Source organism: Triturus cristatus, chromosome 7, assembly GCF_964204655.1.
Source record: "Triturus cristatus chromosome 7, aTriCri1.1, whole genome shotgun sequence".
NCBI classification, from domain to species: Eukaryota; Metazoa; Chordata; class Amphibia; order Caudata; family Salamandridae; genus Triturus; species Triturus cristatus.
The window spans coordinates 1550256454-1550273198 of NC_140590.1; the positions used below are offsets into that span (position 1 = coordinate 1550256454).

At 48.0% G+C, this 16745-nt stretch overlaps 1 protein-coding gene across 3 annotated transcripts in view; it reads left to right on the top strand.

Moving 5' to 3' along the window:
• The window catches only part of LOC146812352 (embryonic polyadenylate-binding protein-like), an 818377-nt gene that overhangs the window by 453630 nt on the left and 348002 nt on the right, over positions 1-16745 (top strand). For all 3 annotated transcript variants that reach the window (XM_085619346.1, XM_085619345.1, XM_085619347.1), the window contains one exon: positions 2576-2670. In XM_085619346.1, coding sequence (XP_085475472.1) covers positions 2576-2670 — 95 coding nt within the window. The remainder of the gene's footprint in view (positions 1-2575; positions 2671-16745) is intronic.

Consider the following 16745-nt stretch of genomic DNA (forward strand, 5'->3'; position numbering starts at 1 on the left):
AATAGGGCGGTGTGGGGTCGTGGACCCTATGTCTGGAGGCTCTGCGTCTCTAGACATGGCTGGAACATCAGGGCATTTTCCTGGTGGTTCAACACCTGGCAGGTTCCTTGAACACCAGGGAGGACGAACTCAGCCGCTGGTGCATGATGGATCACGAATGGCGTCTGAACTCTGACGTGGCGCAAGTTTTTTTTTTTTTCAGCAGTGGGGAGAGCCTTGTTTGGATCTATTCGCCACAGAAGAGAATGCGCAATGTCATCAGTTCTGCACATTGGAATTTCCAAGGCGGCGCTCGGCGACTCTTTTCATCGTGAGTGGAGTTGGGGTCTACTATACGCCTTTCCGCCTATACCACTTCTACCCAGAGTGCTGAAGAAGATGAAGTGCGACCGGGCCCAAGTCATTCTTGTGGCTCCGGACTGGGCTCGAAGAGTATGGTATCCCGAGCTACTCAGCATGGCTATTGATCCCCCCCCCCCCCATCCGACTGGCTCTTCGGGAGGATCTTCTGTTGCAGCAACAGGGGACGGTCCTCCACCCGAACCTGTCCTGTCTCCACCTCCTTGCGTGGAGATTGAGCGGCGGCAGTTGACGTCTTTTGATCTGCCTCCCGAAGTTTGTTATGTAATCTTGGCAACCAGGCGTCCCTCCACTAAGACCGTATACGCCTGCCGGTGGAACAAGTTTGTGGCATGGTGCACAGCAAAGGCTGTGGATCCCCTTTCTGCCCCTCTTTCAGAGGTCCTTTTTTTCCTCATATCTTTGGCCCAGCAGGGCTCTGCTCTGGGCCCTATCAAGGGCTATCTCGGCCATTTCAGCCTTTTTACAGCTTCCAGATCAGCCTTCCCTTTTCAAGTCCCCGGTTGTAAATAGATTCTTAAACGGCATTACTCATCTTTTCCCTCCTGTACCTTTCATAATGCCTCAGTGGGACTTGAACCTGGTTCTGACATATCTGATGTGTGCTCCCTTTGAGCCACTTCACGACTTTCCTCTTCATCTTCTCACTTTAAATACAGCTTTCCTGGTGGCCATCACCTCTTCCAGAAGAGCAAGTGAGTTCCAGGCTCTTTTTCTGTCTATCTGGACATAGTGTTTATAAGGACTCGTCCATCTTTTCTGCCGAAGGTTGTCACTGCCTTTCACATTGGGCAGACCATCACTTTGCCTACCTTTTTCTGCCTCCGCATCCCTCAAAAGAGGAAGAGGCACTTCACCGTCTGGACCCAAAACTTGCGCTCTCATTCTACCTAAACCGCACACAACAGTTCCGGGTGAATGACCAGCTCTTTGTTGGCTACGTGGGCGCCAAGAAAGGTCGGGCCGTGCACAAGCGGACCATTTCTCAGTGGGTCGTTCTGTGCATAAAGGCTTGTTATTCTTTGACTAAAAAAGAGCCTCCGGTGGGGCTTCGTGCCCATTCTACTAGGACAACAGCAGCCACGACTGCTTTGGGACGGGGAGTTCCCTTGCATGAAATCTGTCAGGATGCTACGTGGGCCTCGCTGCACATGTTTACCAAGCATTACTGCCTGGACAGCCAAGTTCGGAGAGACTGCTTCTTTGGCCGTTCTGTTCTCCAGTACTTTCTGGTGTGATCTTGGTTCGCAGACCCACCACCGGGGTTGGTATTGCTGGAGTATCTATTCAAAGGTAAGGAATCTATCACTACGTGTTTCTTTCAGATGCACCAGTTGCTTGCCTTCGGTATCGATCTATCTGTAAGAAGCATTAGTAGTGGTAGATTCCCTACCGCCCCACCCATCCTCCCCGTTCTGCGAACTGATTTCTAGGGTGAAGGTCATCCCTTTCAGGGCCCTAGTTTCATGGCTCCAGTGGTCACTTTCTTGCATCATTCTGCGTTCCTGGTGCGGAAAGTTGTGTACAGAACTGATGTCAGCGCGCGTGGGCGCGTCTAAGTAGCTCCAGCGATGTCATCTCGGTGTCGACGACACCAACGACGCACGCGGAGCCGCACGACGATGCCTACCGATGCGCAGGGGTACTGCTGACAAACTTTCCGGATCCAGTCTGGCGCCTGGTGGTAATTCTAAGGTAAGGAATCTATCACTACTAATGTTTCTTACAGATCTATCGTTACCGAAGGTAAGTAACTTGTGCATCACAGTTTTTTCTTTCCTACCAACAAGGCAAGCCAGTATAGCTTTATTTGAGCATTTATTATTGTCCCGCTTCTTCTACCGATGACATCTGTGATTTCAGTAGATCAGCATAGGTTTTCATGTAAGCCCCATCGATTTGCTAATGCATTGTGGCAGAAATGTTATACCACAGTTGCAAAGTATTTTTATTTTATTTTAAATCATGTAGATCTGTTCCACTTTATTCTAGGTTGGCATGCATGGGATGTTGATGTGCAGGTCAAGCACACTATTGTGATGTGAATATCTGTTTACAATCACCAATTCAAATATAATATGTTAACTCCAAAACTTTTTGCAAAGGATATTCCTTTTCCCCCATTATTTGTTGAATTAAAGATCGAATTTTTTGTTTTCAAACCAGGCTGCTTGGCATATCTTTTGATGCTAATGTATTTTAATGATGTTTCCAGGAAAGACCATGAGTGTTAAGGTCATGGGTGATGAAACTGGTCGATCCAGAGGTTTTGGTTTTGTGAACTATGAAAATCATGAAGAAGCATCAAAGGTAAGACACTTAAGAGTTACAGTTTCTGGATACCTGCTTGTGTGCTGTGAGCTTGACTGTTTGTCACTACTTTGTGTCATTACATCGTGGCCGCCAGGTTGGGAGTCACTACATCACGACTGCAATAACTTCGCTGGTAAATCAGTCTACCTTATGTATCTTATCTATATACATACATCTTATTATCTAAATCTGTTTTATCTATCTAAAATGTTTAATACTGTCACTTAGTACATTCCATTACTAATTTATATATATCACCTACTGGCACTCGCCATTAGGAAGTTATAGTTAGGATCATGTTTCCGTAGGAAAAGTGTTTTTTTACTCATTGGGGACAAAAGATGTTGCAGTCCTGTAGCATGGGGGGAGTGCCTGCTACATGTGTAACTGCTGCAGGGACAGACATAGGCAACTGACTCCTAGGGGCGGATGACTGAAATGGTGGCGCTGAGCTATTCCTCCACAGGCTTCGATCTCTCTATTTTCCCTGCCTGTGCGTGATGTGAGGGTGAGACCCTGTTAGCCTAAATAAAACACAACCAGCCTGACTGGCCAATTTGTGGCGTGTCGGGTCACAGCGAGTCTAATATTTTTAGTGCCCTCTCCCGGGCCTTACACAGGTTGTGTAGCGGCACTTCTGCCCCTTGCTAAATAGGGGTGTTTTTCTCTCATTTTCCTCATACACGCTTGGGCATCTATCCACTTAATATGGGTTGTGGAGACCCCAAGCAGCGGCAACTCTCCTTCGAGACCGCTAAGACCCCCAGACGGGAGGGTGGAGACAACGCCGCACAAGGAGAGCCGCCGAATCGCGGTGAACCCCTAGATCCTGAACAACCTGCATTGGAGGGCACTGCTGCCATAATGGCAGAACTACGAGCAGGCTTCAAGGCCATCGATGTGCACTTTGACGACCTGGGTGCGCGTATCGACACCATGCATGGCCGATTGTAGCAACATGAGGCCCGCATCGACACTGCAGACTGGCGCATTTGGGATGTTGAGGATGTAAAACCGCAATGGCGCCTCCTCAAAACAAGGGCGGCGAAGGCAGAAGATTTGGAGGCGAGGTTGCGCCACAACAATCTCCGGATAGCCGGAGTAGCCGAGACTACCAACACAGGCCCTATGGAGGTATATGTGGAGCGATTGTTTGGCAGAGACTGTTTCTCCGCCACATTGGCTGTGGAACGTGCCCACAGATATCTGGCCCCTGGCGCTCCCCCACGCCTTATCATAGCGCGATTGCTCAATTATCACGACCGCGACATCGCCCTGCACAGGGCCAGAGAGGTGGAAAACCTGCAGTTTCAGGGAATGTCTGTCCCTTTACCCGGACTTTATGCCAGTATTGCAGGAAGCCAAAAACAAATTCCAGGACATCAAGCAAACTTTGAAAGGTGAAAACCTTTGCTACGCCATGTTGTATGCGGCGCGCCTTCGCATTCAGATTGATGGCAAAACATCCATCTTTGATATTCCTGCAGACACAGCTGACTTTTGGAAACACCATAGATCCAGTAGCGGCTCCTCCCCTGGAAAATGAACTCTTGTTGCTTGCTTTTGTCTGGATATCGGAAGGAAGAATTTTGGGCACACGTGATGAACTCACTGGGCGCGGATCCACTTACATTTCAAGGACGAAGTGACAAGATACCTTTGCTTTTTTATTTTTGATGACCTAGCTATTGTTCTAGTCCTGTATGAACGCAGTTGCATGCAAACTTCCTATCCATTATTATTATGTTAAGTGCCCCCTCCCCGAATATCTCCTATTCTTTTTAATGTCTTCATATTTTTCAAGTTGGGATGCATTGGGATTCACCGGACACAGATTGGGTGGCATCCGATGTCGGAAGGGTGTGGTGGATTGGGATCTCGGGTTCTGTGAATTTGTTTGTTTGTTGCAGGTCACTATTACATGCATTGGCGAACTGTTCAGATCTAAACACAGAGACGCGTCAGACCACATACTGTTACATCCACTTTGAGGGGCTCTTGAGGGACGATGAGGGGATTGGAACTTAAATGCATAACATCGAGTGTGAGAGGCTTGTCGAACCCCCGCAAGGGACGACTGGTATAGGCCTATTTGGCAAGGCACAAAATACACATTGCTCTACTGCAAAAGACTCATTATGCCCCGAACTCGGACAACCGGTTTTCTGCTATCTGGGGTTGCAACAGATTCTTTGCTAGTTAGAGCACCTACTCCCGTGGAGTGTGTGCTAATTCACAAAGCACTCCCTTTTGCGACTCAGATTGTGATTGTGGACCCTCGGGGACAATATTTGCTGGTGGCCAGTAACTTGGGCACCAAACAAACACTCATTAATGTTTACGCACCCAATGTTGACACCTGTGGCTTCTTTGCTAGTATCTTCACACAGATTTCCGCCGTACCGATTAACTCCATCATATTTGGTGGGGATTTCAATCTCACGCTGCAGCCAGGCGTTGATACTTCAGGCACAGGCCACATTACAAGGCCGTACTCTATGGCAGAACTTGATGCTTTACTTCATACACATTTACTGGCTGATGCATGGCAACATTTGCATCCTATGGAAAAAGGATTCTCGTTTTACTCTGCACCACATGGCACCTGGTCCCGTATAGATAGATGGTACACAACTCCGGACCTCCTGATCACATTGCAGGAGGCGGATCATTTACCTCGAACCCTGTCGGACCATTCGCCAGTACTGCTTTCAGTGACGTTGCCCAACATTGCGCGACCCTTTAGAGCTTGTTGCTTCCCAACTGATGTTTTATTGGACACTGTCTTTAAGAGTGAAGTACAGGATGCGATTAAAGAATATTTCCTTACTAACACGGGCTCTGTACCATGCTACACCACCGTATGGGAGGTCTTCAAGGTCTATATCAGGGGCGTTTGTATAGCTAAACAGGCCGGAGTCTTGCGAACAATTCGTCAGGACCTTGAAGCTACTGAGCGGGCGCTGTGTGACTTGTATCCCCAGACACTGGCTAACGCGACCCTCCCCTCCATTGCAGCAACGTGCAAAACTCTTGGGTGACTTCCAGGAGCTTGCATTACTCCAGACTACCTATTTGGGGAAATATGCACGCGCTCATGTGTATGGGGAGGGAGGCCAGGACGCACTATAGCCCGTCTGCTCAGCCCTCTACAGCATACCACATACATTACTCAACTCCAGACTGCGGACGGTGCTTGTGTCACGCGTAACACTAATATTCTCTCTACCTTTCTGTCCTATTAGACTTGACTATATACTAAATGTTCCCCGCCAACTGGCGCAGCCCTCTCCGGTTATTTAAAGGAGATGGCGATGGTATGGCTTGAAAGGGGTTAACAACACTTTTTGGCTTTGCCTGTTGGTGCGGACGAGAGTGTAGAAGCCATCGACGGGCTGGATGGCTCCCGATCCCCCGGCACGGACGGCTTTACTGGCATGTTCTATAAAACTTATAAGACACTATTGGTCCCACACCTTTTATGCGGATACGTTGGATTCGGGTGAATTACCTTCTACCATGCAAGAGGCAATTGTAACACTACTTCTCAAACTGGGAAAGCCATCCGATAGATGTGCCTCTTATAGACCTCTATCTCTATTAAATCAAGATTACAAAATATTAGCAAGGGTTCTCGCAACACGTATATCACTTTTAATAGGCCAGATCATTTCTCTCCTTCAGTCGGGCTTTGTTCAGAGCCGCTCAACCATGGTAAATTTACGTACGCTATTCGCTGTTGGTAATCAGATAGATCCTGCTTTTCTCTGAGCTGCGATATTGCTTGATGCTGAAAAAGCATTCCACTCCTTAGAGTGAGATTTCCTTCAGGCAGCGCTCACTAAGCTTGGTGTCCCGCAGAACGTCCGCTTCTTAGTCTGCTTATTATAGACTAACCCTGTTGTGCAGCTTAGAATTAATAGGGGGCTGTCGGAAAAATTCTCGCTATCGCGCGGCACCAGGCAGGGATGTCTGCTCTCACCTCTACTATTCATCATAGCGATGGACCCGCTGGTGCGACATCTCCAGGGGCGTCCTCTCCGAGGGATTGGGTTCCACAGGGGCCCTTTCCTGGCTCCCTTATACGTGTAGGATATTCTCTTAATTGTTCGATAGACTGCTACAAATCTCTCTCTGATCATATGTGAGGTGGTATGTTTTGGCGTATTTTCTGGACTAGTCATTAACTGGGGCAAGTTTGAAGTTTTCCCTTTAACAGACACCACCCATTCGCACTGGACTTCCCTCGGCGCTGGTGCAATCCCCCCCCCCCCCCAGATATCTTGGTGTGGTTTTCCACCGCACAGCTTCGGAGGTCATTCGTCTTAAATAGGGCCCGGTCATAGACCGCCTTGCGGGACAGATAGATCGCTGGATAGCACTCCCACTATCAATGGCTGGCCGAATTGCCAACATTAAGGCAGTTTTGGCTGAGCTGTTCCCATTGGGCACAGGGTCAAGACTGATTTGCATATGGCTGGGTTCAAACTGGAATCGCATGGTGAGCAAAAAACGATGGATTTAGGCCCAGATCTCTGTACTGGGGTGAATGTATGACATTGTTCTGCATTCTGTCCATCAATTGGTCTTTTTTCATTAAGATGGTGGTTTTGCCCGGTTTTTATATTTGTTCTTAAACATTCCAATTCCACTCACGGTCACCTCTTTTTAATACCCTTCGGGTATACTGACCTGGCTGGTCAGGGGAGGGGGGGGGGGGACAAGCACGGGTGGGATGGCGGGGTGGTTTTGGAGTCCCCGACTTTTATTTATATCATTTGGTAGCACAGACACATTATGCTTTCTTTTGGTATCACCCAGATGCGTGATTGCAGTTTCTAAAACCTTAATAAGTTGAGGCTCGCCCTTATCCCCTTTCCACTATTTTCCCGCTTGGGCTTATGAGGACTCGAGCTAAGATTCGTACATTGCAAACCACAAGCTGGGCTTGGGGACGTCTCCACAAATATTTAAAGTCTGAGTATTTGTATTCTCCGCATCTGCCAATTCAGGACAACCCATGGCTTTCTCCTACCACTGAGGCTCTAACACAGCGCACGCACACTTGTTGTCGACTCCGAACCGTAGGTGACATGTTCAAGGACCGACAAATACGCTCAGTAACGAACCTGGCAGAGGATTGTGATATATCCACGCTAGATCCTTTACTGGTGCACAGATCACTAGCTTCGCTGGTCGTGGCGCTGCTTCTCCTGGCAATGGAACCACCAGAGTTTCTACCCCACAACACAATAATTTCATCATCCAACAGCACACATCTAGTTTCCAGACTGTATCATCTTGTGCAGACACTTCGACCGGCGGTGGGAGAAGGAGCGCGGCGGCCTGGGAGGGGGATCTGGTACACCCTTTGGCAGGCAAGATGTGGGCCTATTGCTGTGAGCAATTTCATTATTTATCCAATAATTACAAGCATAAACTTCTACATTTTAAGTATATACATAGTTTGTCACCCCCATGCTGCTTGCAAAGTTGGATCGCACTAAACCTGACACTTGCTAGAGATATGCGATGGAGCATGCTGATTTTAGCGTGGAATTGCCCTGCCATCCTGGCTTTTATGGAGGCGGTTTTTGAACATTTGGAACTAATGCTTGAGACCGAACTTGCGCCCTCGCTGCTGCTTGCACTGCTGGGGTATGTTCTCCCTTTGAGTGTTAGTATTAGACACTTTACTGCAATTGCGCTGTTGTTGGCCAAGAGACAGGTCTCCTTGCATTGGGGCGGAGTTGCGCCATCAATGGTGAAAGCTTGGTTGAAAGACTTGATGATTGCGACACCACCAGCGAGATCTATGCGTCTTTGCTACCTCACACCTCCGGACCCAAAAATATTTGGCGGCTACGTCGCTCCTACTTGCTGCTCCATCCTGAGCTTACTGACTGTGTCTCCCATTGCAAACAAAATTGCTGTAACAGCTAGCCGGTTTTAACAAGCTGATTCATCAAGATTCACTATTGTATGTACCTGCACTGGGTTTTTTGCGCTTTTTTCTTTTTCCCTTTTTTCTGACACCATGTTTCATTGTTATTCATCATGCTTTTCTGCATGTCAATATTTTGTCATTATATTCTGCATTGTGTGCATTATGGCTTCTGTTTATCTTTGGAAAATTGCAATAAAAACAAGTTTTTAAAAAAAAACTGCTGCAGGGATAAGTATTGCTGTTTTGCCGCCACTGTCTGAGGAAACTGTCATCCAACTTAAGGGACACTGCCAACAGACTGGGGAAGCCGCTGCGGATGCACCTGCTGCTGAAGTCCACAGGTCCTAGAAGCCACTCTGCCTGCGCTTGATCTCAATTAGGCTAAAGGGTGTGTTACAGTAAACTGTTGAGAATGATCTAACTTTGCCACTCTGAGGCCTTCCCTGCATAGGACCCCTGATCTTCATGGGTCATTGAGATGCTTCTTCTCATTTGAGCATTGTGACTGCTGTCTGCTTGGCCGTTAAACCTTTCTGCCCTAGCTACCAAGACATGGGTAAGCGTAAAGCCTCAGACCCTCTTTTGGGAGAGAAAAAAAAGAGCTAAACCTACTCCTGCCCCAAACTCTGGCAAATCCCAAACAACATTAGAGGATATAGACGCTTTGTTAGAGGAGTTTGAGACTTTATTGGGTGCCAAAAATGCCAACAGCAGTCAATCAGCGAGGGCCTCAGATAAAGTTGCTCTTGTATTTACTAGTTGCAAGAAGCCCAGATCTTTGGACCTGGCTTCCAAGCAATTCATGTCTAGAGAAGGTGCCCCAACACATGATGATGTAACATCCAATATCCCTTCTTCCTCTGTGTCGGCCACTGAGCCCCTTAGGAATACCACCGAAACGCTGACCTCTTTACCGGAGTGCTCAAATAGATTTTCTATTCTTGCAACGTTGCCCTCATCCTCTTATAAGGAGAGTGATTCATCTAGGGCTAATAGTGGGTATACCTCGAGCAGATTACTCAAAGTAAAGTGGCATATCCGTATGATAACCACACTGATCTGGCCAGTGTTGTTGGAATGGTTGACCCGTCGGGCTGAGGTATCTTCCTACAAAACACAGGTGTCAATATTAAATGCTGAATTAGGTGAAATTAAATTGATATTGGCATTGCCAAAAAATAAACCTTTTGCACACAAGTTGCATCTTACTTACACAGCCCTAGTAGATGAAAGATACACACCTGCAGATCCCTGCTAGACCACCTCTTAAGCATCCCTCCTGCCCAGCACTCTGGGTCTGCTGTTGAAGATATTGGGATATTAAAGGAACCAGATCTTCCCACCAAGGGTCCAAATCAAGGTCAGCCCCCAGGCAGGCCATGGAAGTTGTCCCCACAGAGAACAGGGACCATTCATATGCTAAGGGTACCCACATTGCCTAAGGGAGCTCATGAGGACAAATATTCCCTTACCAACAAGTGTATACATTATGTAAGGTCCATTTGGAATTGTTGTTCAGTTATATGCTCAGACATCAAGTATGCCAGATGGTACCATGACCCTACAGATCAACCCAGGACTTTTGATTTTGAGTTGATTTTTAAGTCTAACTTTTTGGTTGACGCTTTAGTAGGGTTAGTAGTGTTGCGTAAAAAAATACCACCTGATGCCACTATAACATTTAAGCTAAACCCTCCTGACTCCCCTAGTTACCAAAATCGTCCTCCCACAGGAGTCCTCTTATGCATTCAAATATCTGGCACCACGATTACCAGCCCACCCCCACATGAATTCCCTGCTACATTGCATGATCTGGGCTCTTCTATGGTGGACTGACTTGGAGGATTTCATGAGGGGATGACATCAGTGTATTGGGGCATCCGGAATTAGGAATATATCGGTGCCCTGAGGATATCCTATTGCCCATGACCCAGAGTAACGAGGATCCAACTAGTATGCCTTTGTTGACGACCTCCTCTATAACTGTGAGAAGTTGGCCTGATGTATGATGTCACTAGTTCTAGTGTACACCTTGTATCAGTCCAAACAACCCTTATGGTGATTGGTTGTAAAGTCAACCTTATAGACCAGCTATCCTAGTGGTAGCATGGACAAGAGCAGTCTTGGGCTAAACTCTGAATGGCATGTGAAGCCAGCTGTTATACCATTTGTAACCCCTTGAATACCAAATGAAAGGACACCACAACAGATATATATATATATAAAATAAAGTGTATTTATTCTAGTCAAACCCTCAGCACTCTTTATGAGATTCGAGGTAAGTACAACAGTCTTATTCAAGCATACATTAAGTCACACAGGTAAGTAATACAGTTAGGCCCTAGGGGCCACGCAAACCATATACTAAATAAGTGGTATAAGGACCACTGTCACGGAAATAGGATCGGCCTAGGCCTAGGGAATCACTGGGGCTACACTACTCTACCAAAGGTTAGGAAGTGGGAGGCCCACGGGATTCAGGTGCAGAGTGGAAACACTCACGCGTAAGGCGTATAATCGATAGAAATAGTACAGTTTAGAATTTATAAGATTTAGGACACTTCTGGAGTAGCTAGGAAGTTGAGACTGGAAAACTAGACACTAGGATAGTCAATACCCTGATGAGCACCGGAGTACCCAAGTTACCTAGCCCACGGGCTGCGGATGCATAGGTGTGAAGTTGCGTCGGGTTTCGTCGTGGACTTATATGGATGCCTGAAGGAAAGTTGCTGACAGGCAGTCAGTGAAGAGTGTCCGGTGGATCCCAAGGCTGGGATCAAGAAGGAAGGATACCTGCAAGCAGAAGGGACAGAGTCTGGGTCACTAGCCAGTGACCACGTGGAACCAAGAAGGAACCAGGCGATGTCGAGAGTTTGCAGGTGAAGAGGTGAAACTTGTCGCTGCAGCCACGGGTACCAGGAGACGTCGAGGACGACCAGGACCAGGAGGCGAGCTGTCCCATGAAGGCTCTTGCTGTCGGCGGCGTCGAAGTCGAACTAGGACTCACCAAGCCTTGGCAAGCGGAACCCACGAAGAATGGAGGACTTGCTTCTGGTGCAGACCAGGAAGGTCTGGGGTGCTTCTCTTTTTCAGAAGAGCAGGAGCCAGTCTGGAGGAGCCGAACCAGCAGTAAAAGTTAACGGTGTGTCGTCGCAAAGGTTACTAGCCAACGGGCCAGTGACCGGACAGACGCGGCAAGCAGGAAAATGCAGAAGGGCCCCACGCAGGACTCGTGGAGTGTGGGGGGCTGATCTTTGGTGCAGATGGTGCTTGGGGTTGGGGCTTCTCAATCCCCGGTGCACAACTTCGAGGGTGCCTCAGAAGCTGCGCTGGAAGATGCTCGCCACTTTTCCCAGGTAGCCAGTCCCACGTCTCTCGTCGCCTCCACGGATCTCAGCTCGGATGTGCATCAGGGTCGGAGAAGTCTGGAAGTCGAGGCTCTGCAGTCGGTCCCTCGTAGAACTTCAGCAAAGCAAAGGGTAGTCTCTTGATGGTGCCTGTTTGCACAGGGTAGCCACTCCTTGGCCACAAGGGAGATTCTTCAGTCTTCTTCTTTCGTCGAATGTCCAGCGTTTCTGTTCAAGTTGCAGGTTCAGGATAATCTAATCTCCTGGGGCCCAGCTACCCCACTTATACTAATCTGGGGGGCAGGGTTGCCTGCTAGGTCACGCCTTATGGGTGGGACCTGGGAGGGGGGTGGTTACACCCCCTTCCCTTTGTCCAGTTTCGCGCCAGGACTGGGGCTGGAGTGCCCCAGCACCGGTTTGAACTGGACTATGCATGGGACACCTTGTGTGCCCCAGGCAGTGTCTCGTTTCTTTCATCCCTCCCTGCCCCAATACACTAAGGCCTGTCTGGGGTGGTGCTCGCACCTCCCAAGGCAGGAAACCTATTGTCCAAGCCTCCCGTGCCGGGATCACTCCCAGCAGCAGGAGGTCAGACTTGTGTCGTGGCAGCAGCATCCATTTTGTGATGCTGGGGCTCTGGTTAATTTTAACCGGGTAAGTAGGTTTCATCATGTCTTCTCCCTCTAGAAGGGAGGGATAATATCCTCATCCCCAGAAATGGGATGGGGGTATTATTCCAAAGTGTTAGACACCTTACACGACATGTTTTGATAAAGCCAAACCATAGATACCATAACCGTTTAAGATTATAAGGCACTTTAAGAGTATATGGTAGGCTATATCATAGAACAGCTATAAGGACATGGTTCTGAAAGCTGCAGACCGGCTCAGCTCAGGCTAGAGCACCATCTCACATGTTACCAAGCACTCTGCCTCCAGGATTGTTAAGGCCTGCCATAGGAGTGGCTGATAGGTACACTTGTGTCTATATGTAAGATAGGTATAGGAATACTACACCTAAGCAAGGAGTGATTCCACGACCTTGCCCCAGCTGAGTGATCAGCCAGTTGTGTCATAATGGAAGGCCAGGCCAGGGGTGGCACAATACATGCTGCAGCCCCTGGTAGGCCTAGGGTACACCTACGCCCTGGGTACCTAAGGTACACTCTACAGGGGCCAATAAGGTGATCCTATCCCAATCGGGTTATGCACCTACAGTACATAGTATTAATTTAGAGAGAGAACAGCAGGGCTGTGGGTCTGATTAGCAGGCCCACAGCCACATCTAAGTCGAAAACCAGTAAAGCAAAAGCAAAACGTGGGGGTGAACATAGAAAGCAGACCCTACTCTCCTACAATAACCATTTATCATTAACCAACTTTTTGCCCTGGAACATTGCGGGAATTAAATCTAAGCTTGACAACTCAGCTTGGGGATCCTTTAGAGATCAATACGAATTAAGCCTCCTACAGACCTGGAGCACTAATCCCATATTTAGGTTGGGCTATGTCAATTTCTTTAAACTTGCATGCTATACAGGGAATCGGTGCCCCCGCAGGTGGCCTTTTGATCTAGGTGCGAAACTCTTTAAATATGGAATTATCTCTAGTCGATACAGCCTCTGATGATTTAATTGGAGTTAAGATGACAGGGTAGGGCTCGCGTACAATTTACTTATATAATGTATATAATCATGGGAAAAGGAAGGGAAAAGAAATGCAGACCCTACAGCATCTTACCTCGCATAGAAACCTTTTTTGCAATGCATGATTCGTTAATCATTGCAGGCCATTTCAACACAATACATGAGCCTCTAAAGCTTAATAGCTATTTGTTTTTTGAAGCCGAGTATTAATTTCGGGGCACCCCGCCCACAAACGCGCCCCCTGTGGAGGAAGGGAGTGATGCAGAGTGCCAGTTATCATTTACGTTACCCACTGGTATGAGCGCTTGTAATAGCTGTAGCACAACTGACCAAATCGCAGCACATACTATTAATTGACCAGGTTCCACCAGTAGATTAGATTATATACTGGTCTCCCTGCATCTCTGGCCCTCTGTCATGGATATGAGGATGATACTTAGAACAGTTAGTGACCATAATGCACTACACAGTTCGCTTCGAGATATCTCCAAACAACTTGCAAACACTCCCACTTCACCTACTGCAGAATTACAGTCCTCTAACAGGATAAAATGGGCAAAAGTTAGAACACAACTTGACCTTTGTATTGAAATGAACAGTGCCGTATTAAAAGCAACTTTTGATTTAGACACCTTCCCTTCTTCCCCTATAAGGCACCCCACAGCCTTGCAGATTCATGACCATCTATTCCACACTTTGGTAGAGTGCTTCACTGCGTCACATGTCAGAAGGCACCCAATCGCAAGGTCCCCAAACTGGACCATACCTGGTTTAACATAGATTGTATAAAGGCTAAATCGGACTGGTCCGTAGCTCTAAAAAGAGGCGACCCAAGAGGCATTAGATGTGCAAGGAAACCATTTAAACTAGCCCAAAGAAAAGCGCGATCTGAGTGGGATACACAACTATGGGAAGATAAGTATATGGCTCCTACCAAGAAAGAGTCCAGGAAAGTCTGGCGGATAGTTGCAAACCAGGGGCAGAGGCCTACATACCGTTTAGCGGGCTCTATCCACCCTGAGACCTGGTACAAACATTTCTCTTGTATGCTCGTACAGTAAGGAACTTGGATTTTTTTAGTTGGAATGTTTTTATTAACATTTTCGTAATACAAAAACTTATTGCGTTATAATACATGTAATTTGTCTTTATTGCATGCATTTTGCACCATTGTACATTGCTATCCTTGCATTGGGTAGTCATTTATCCTGTATTTTATACAACCTTTTCGATAAACGATTTCCATGTATAACAGGGATGTAGAACTGGGATAGTGTTCATGGGACCTAGGGTATATGTATCGGACGGGGTATCAGGGCTGGTACAAATCTTGCCTGTTGGTATGACAGAGTGCTGCGGGGGGGCGGAGTGTAGTCCAGCCGTAATGGCCTATCTCGATGTCCTGTGTGGTTCGTGGTGGCATTGTCGAGCATCGTTACGTATTTGCTATGGCATGAGAACTGGTGTGTGTGCTTCTAGTCGGGGCTTGTAATTGCGAGTCTACTTGGGCTTGTGGAGAGTTGTCCAGGTCATCGTGTCGGTGGCCGTTTGAATTGATGCAACAATAGGGTCAACTCCATGGAGATGGGGTGTTTGCGTATCCCTTTTACCTCCTCCTCCCTGAGTGTTTCCTCTTCCGCTGCTGCCCATTTGTGTACTGCTCCCACCCATGCCGCAATCGGGGGGGCCCATTGGGGATCGCCAGTACATAGCTATACCTCTTTTAGCCAGCAATATTGCCAGCGAGACAAAGCGGATTGACACTTTGTGCTGCTTCCGTCTCCGAAAGATTCCTAGTGCACAGGCCTCCCATGTGTTCATATGTGATAGACCCGTGAGATCCCTAAGTATCTTGTGAACAGTGCTCCAATACGGCTGTAGAGTAGGGCAACTCCCGAACATGTGGCAGAAATCTGCTTCCTGTGATCGGCATCTGGGGCAGAGGAACTGGGTGTCTGGGTAAAATCGTTGGAGGCACCCTGGTGTTTGATATGCTCTATGTAGGATGTAAAATTGTATATTTTTAAAGCGTGCACTTCTGGACACCTTCTTGGGGTATTCGAGGGCCATCTCCCATTCTTTTTCGTGTAATTGGCGTTCTAGCTCCTCCTTCCATGTGGCCCGCAGGGCCTCCAGGGGTTTGTTTATGAGCTCCCGAATGGCTTTATAGAGCCATGTGATTAGGTGCTGTCCCACCCCCATGTGCATGATCGTGTGAATGACCGGATGAGTTACTGGCTCTCCCGTCGATAGGTCGTGGTGTGATCGTTAGCTTCCTATGATTTGCCTGTGGAGTAAAAATTGGCCAGGGGGGAGGTCATAGTCTTCCATAATCTGGTGATATGGTCTGAGCTGTCCGTCCTCAAACAGAGACTCTTATTTCGGCTAGGCCGTGTTCTGTCCACATGCGGAGCATGCTAGTTGTATAGTTTTTCTCTTGTTTGGGCCAGTCGACCAGCGGTATGAGAGGGGAGAACAGAGGCGCCTCTGCCGACATATGATGTATCCGTTGCATGCATTTGCGTGCCACCAACACTTGTATGGGGTATGTGCGATGCGGTTTGGTACCTGGCAGCAGCAAGCGGCGGAGTTCTGGGATGGGTATCTGGCCGGTCGTCACGTGCGTCTCTCCTATTGTAATGTAGTTCCTATTTCCCTAATAGGCTCTGCGCATTGGAATAATATACCCTATAGATTTGGCATAGGACTTAGGTCAGTATGCCCCTATCGAGTATATTAAACTTAATGTTCGAGGCATATGAGCTGCAGATTACACACTTGTGCATAGATCGCCATCTGGTGTTGGGCTCGGTTGTTTGCAGTTGTTTTTCCTCTTGGAAAGTCTTTGGAAGTCACGAGGTCGGTGACTCCTCCTTTGGATCGTATTGCGCATGGGCTTCGGCTCCATCCTAGATTGGTTTTTTCCCGCCATCGGGCTCGGATGATATCTTCGCGCTCCGGTTCCGAACAGCTTCCAGTTCGACTATCGATGCGCAATCCTCACCCCAACTCGCGGTATTGTTTTCAATCGCGATCTCCCCACTCGACGCGGCTCTCATCGGCAAGAACCTTCGATTCCGGTCGTCGACGACGGCCTTCGGGCCTACCCGAGCTCCGAACCTGGCTAATGGA